The 4,766-nt window shown below is 46.3% G+C and overlaps 1 protein-coding gene across 1 annotated transcript; it reads left to right on the forward strand.

Annotated features, from left to right (window-relative positions):
• The first annotated feature begins 2,066 nt into the window (after window positions 1–2,066).
• LOC146342761 (olfactory receptor 10D3-like) lies at window positions 2,067–2,978 on the forward strand. Its single transcript, XM_084807976.1, has one exon. The coding sequence runs from the start codon at window positions 2,067–2,069 to the stop codon at window positions 2,976–2,978; it is 912 nt and encodes a 303-aa protein (XP_084664102.1).
• Window positions 2,979–4,766: the final 1,788 nt, after the last annotated feature.

The following is a 4,766-nucleotide window of genomic DNA, read 5'->3' on the forward strand; positions in this document are numbered from 1 at the left end:
CAAACCTTTCCCCCTAATATGCTTTAAAAATGGTATATCCCATAATGTAGACATTTTTATATGCAGTTTTCCCAAGTGTACACATTTTTGTACACATATTTTGATTGGAGAACCCGACTGCAAAATTTAGGGTGCAATCCTAACTTGATAGGTGGCTGCCTCTGACCTTGGAGACAACTGTCTATCCAAAGCAAGGCAGGAGAGGCACAGGGGGATCGTTCCCTCTGAGCCTCTCCTGCCTTGCTGTTTTTTGCTAGACAGCTGTTTTTGGCTGTCTAGTGGTGGTGGTGTGGGTGACCGGGAGAGGAAACTGCCGTACGACACATTGGATGTGTCATATGCACATCTCCACTTTCCCTGCCCCGGAACACCCCCCCAGCCCCATCCTATTTCAGTTGGTCCGCGCTCCTCTTCCGAGTGTGGAGGATGGGGCTTCTCCGCACTGCCTCCGAGGCAGCATGGACAAAGGGGGTGGTCAGTTTTCTGGGAACCAACCTTGGAGTGCAGGTTCCGAGGTTGGTTTCCAGAAATAAGCATATCCTATGGCCCGCTAGACAGTGTCTAGTGGGCGATAGGATTGCTCTCTCCGAGAAATGTGAAAACTGAGGGATAATTGCATTCCATTTTGCATATTAATTTGGGAAATGCAAATTAGGTTGGTTCATATAAAAATGTGAACCAAACAAATTTCTCTCCCATCCCTAATATGATCATAATAGACCTGTGAACAAGGTAGTAGAATAGGCATGTGTAGTTCATATTAGGGGTGTACAAAACCTACTTACCCATCCTCTGAAGGGGTCCGTGGGGAGGGAGAGGCAATCTGTCCCTCCCCCCAGAATTCCCCCTGGCCAGACCACCGAGAATCCGCGGAGCTGCCGGCTGGGCCCGTCTGCAGCTGGACTTCTGGCCGCTGCCATGCAAATGTAGCCTATCACGGCAAACAGCAGGGATGCAAATGGCGTAGCGGACACCATTTGTGTCCCTGCTCTTTGCCGTGATAGGCTACATAAATATTTACATAACCTATCACGGCCAAGGGCAGGGACGTAAATGGCATCCGCTACACTTGACACCGTTTGCGTCCGCAGCCTGGCAGCGGATGGCTGCAGAACGAAGACGATGGACCTGGACCGGCCGCCGCCAGGTAGGGTCCGTCCCGACTGGCCTTCACAGGGTGGTGGGGGGGAGCAGTCCGTTCCAATCCAGCCTCATTGGATCCATGGTGGATTTCTCATTGGATCCATGGTGGATTTCTCCGCCATCCCTAGTTCATACATGCATGTACCTCACTTGGTTTTCTAATGACTGATTACAGGCAATGAAATGAAATGAAGGCAGTTGACTGTATTCCCTCTATTGAAAAAACTGAATTTGAAGTGAGATCATTTGATAGAACAGCCCTATCTGTTCCATCTATGATTGTTCATTCACACATGCAGGACACCTCTTGATGTTGCAGTTACCAAGTGAAGAACATGAATGTCTGAACCAGCTCATAGAGTCCACCTAATATATCTTCTCTGGGGTGGAAGACAGGTATTGCTCAGTATGCCATAATCTTTTCTATTTGTATGCTTTCCTTTAGCTCCATAGACACACATTCCATGATAAGTAGACCTGAGGCTGCATAAGATGTAGATAGAAGCATATTTTTTAGCATTAAAATAGCCATGGAGTAAGTGAGAAGATACTCTACCATCCATTGGGTTGGATCCAGATTTAAGCTGGATCAATTGCGCTGGTGGAAGTGGACTTCCCTGTCCCTTCCTTGCCATGACAGCCCCTCCAGTCACCTGAAAATGCTACACAGAGGGTCAGGAGACCCTACTGAATGGGGTGAGCTGTGGTCTCAGGGAAGGGGGGATCTCCCAAAAATCAGGTGGAGGGACCTTCTGCAAGGGGAGACCTTCCCCTCATGGAAGGCAGATCTTGGATCCATTGTGTGCTTATAGGGAGTCCTGAAATACCTAAACATCTTATCTGCATTTTTGAAAAAAAAAAATGACCAAGATTGTGTGTGTGTTTTTCTTAATACCCTTAGCGATGTTTTGGTTGGTTTTGAAATGCCAAACCACACAGTGATCCTGGAATTCATTCTGCTTGGTATCCCCCACACTGAAGGCCTCCACAATATCATCTTTACTGTCTTTTTGTCCTTCTACCTCATCACTTTACTTGGCAACTTACTCATCCTCTCTGCAATCATCTCTGATGCTCGCCTCCATACACCCATGTACTGGTTCCTCTGCAACCTCTCCGTGGTCGATCTCGGCTTCTCCTCCATTGGCACCCCAAAATTCCTGGCCAACCTCTGGGCAGGAAGCAGGACAATCTCCTTAGGCGGTTGCATGTGCCAAGTGTTCTTCTACCACTTCCTGGGCAGCACTGAGTGCCTCCTATACACAGTCATGACCTACGATCGCTACGCCGCCATCTGCCATCCGCTGAGGTACACTGTCATAATGAACCGGAAAGTGTGCGGACTTTTGGCTGCTGGCACGTGGTTCACCAGTTCGTTCCATGCCACTATCTTGACCAGTTTGACCTTCACGTTGCCTTACTGTGGGTCCAACCTAGTGGACTATTTCTTTTGTGACATCTTCCCAGTGGTCAAGTTGGCTTGCGCAGACACTTCTTTGATAGAGACAGTGAGCTTCACTAACATCGGTGTGGTGCCCATGGCTTGCTTCTTCCTCATCCTCACATCCTACATTAGAATTGCCATCTCTATACTGAGGATGCGCTCATCAGAAAGCCGGCGCAAGGCGGCGTCCACTTGCGCATCGCATTTGATGGTAGTTTGCTTCTTCTTTGGACCTTGCACCCTTCTCTACACCCAGCCATCCCTGAGTGATGTGCTAGCCACACCGATCCAGATTTTCTGCAATGTCATCACCCCGATGTTGAACCCAATCATCTACACTCTATGGAACAAGGAAACTCAGGCAGCATTCAGAAAGATGACAGGCAGTTAGACAATTTATTTTGAAGAAGGGCAAAATAATAATAATTGGGAAGAGAACATTAGACTCCTCTTCCCACCTCCAGATGTCATGATATGATAACATCAGGAAATGCTGAGAGTTTAATCAGAATGTGCTATATTTAGGATTAGAACAAACAGATGTAAGAGTGAGAGACAAGACCCATTTACCACCAGACTTGCATAACTGGGACATCTTTTATTATTCCTGAACAACAGAAGCATATGAGGCAAAACATAATTTGGAAGGGAATGTCTGAGTCAGTGTGGTGTACTGGTTAGAGCAGCTTTCCCCAACCTGGTGTCCCCATGCTGGCTGGGGAAGGTGGAGCTTGTAGTACAATGGCAGGGGATGATGGATCTTGTAGTACAACAGAATGGGAGGGCACCAGGTTGGAGAAGGCAGTGTTAGAATGTTAGACAAGAACCCACAAAGCCCCTGAAAAACTTCCTGGGTGATCTTGGACCAGTCATCTCTCTCTTATCAAATCTACTCCAGAGGGTTGTTGTGAGGATAAAGGGGGGGGGGGCAGAGAACATGGGCAACCCTGAGGGTAAATATATAATATAAATAAGTCTGCTGCTGAAGCCCTGCCTGAGGAAAATTTCTGCCCTGGACCTAGATTAGCCAAATCGATAAGTGTTGCCCCACATGAAAGTATCGTGAGACCTAGATTTCTCCTGCCTGCTCCAGGTTTTGTTGAGAGGTGGGATGTCCCCTCCAATTTAGTAGAAGCCAAATTGCATGTGCCACGATTCTTCTAGCGTGGGGGCATGGGTTAGAACAGAGGGCAAATCAAGTTTCCAAGGTGGTGGTGAGGGAAGGGACTTTTGGGTATCTTTGAAATTGTCTGTATATGGGTACTGAAAATTGTAGGATGTATCACCCATTGAGTGAAAGGAAATATGGCTCTTGTCATGTAAATATTCACCAATATTGTTGAACATAGGAATGTAGGAAGTTCATATGTTCTAGCTCAGCCTTCCCCAACATGGTGCCCTCTTGGACTACAACTCTCATCATTCCCAGCCAGCATGGCCATTGTCTTCTGTAAAGTAGGACACAGAGCCATGCTACCCCCAATTCTGTGTTGTATAGATTTGAGTTACACTTTGGACTGGTTATGGGACCCAATTCAATTGGATTCTATTCCAGATTTTGCAATTCTATATTTCCAGCATGGTTTCTGGATCAGGACTTGGCTGGGCAGATTCCAGTGGACTATTTTTGGAATATTCTCCAGGAAAAATAAACTGCTATTTAGAACAAAAGAGCTTGATTTTTGTTTGGCTTTTTATTTGTGAAATTGCGCAATGGTGTAATTACTTAATTTATCCATCTTCACACAAGGGTACCCCATATTGGCTGTTGCGTCTTGTTCATAGAACATTTTGGTAGTCCTATTACATTTATGTTTCTTCCACCACCCTAGTGTTCCTGAATGGTGCAATGTCGATATGGTAACACTGTGCAATTCAGATTACGCACGCACACACACACACGCACACACACACATAACAAAAGGATCTCTCCAAACTGGAGAATGGGTGTCTAAATGGCAAATACACTTCAATGTAAGCAAGTGTAAAGCGATGCACATTGGGGCAAAAAATCCCAACTTCAAATATAGTCTGATGGCATCTCAGCTAGAGGATGACTGGCCAGGACAGAGATCTTGAAGTTGTGGTGGACAGCTCAGTGAAGATGTCAAGTGAGTGTCCGGCCACTGTAAAAAAGGCAAACTCCATGCTAGGCATAATTAGAAAAGGAATTGAGAAT

The sequence above is a fragment of the Heloderma suspectum genome, chromosome 6, assembly GCF_057233095.1.
Source record: "Heloderma suspectum isolate Gila_16-S chromosome 6, 16-S_ref, whole genome shotgun sequence".
In the NCBI taxonomy this organism is placed as follows: Eukaryota; Metazoa; Chordata; class Lepidosauria; order Squamata; family Helodermatidae; genus Heloderma; species Heloderma suspectum.

Excerpts from the sequence above, each read along its gene's own strand:
- LOC146342761 (XM_084807976.1), top strand. The coding sequence starts at position 2,067 with ATGCCAAACCACACAGTGATCCTGGAATTCATTCTGCTTGGTATCCCC.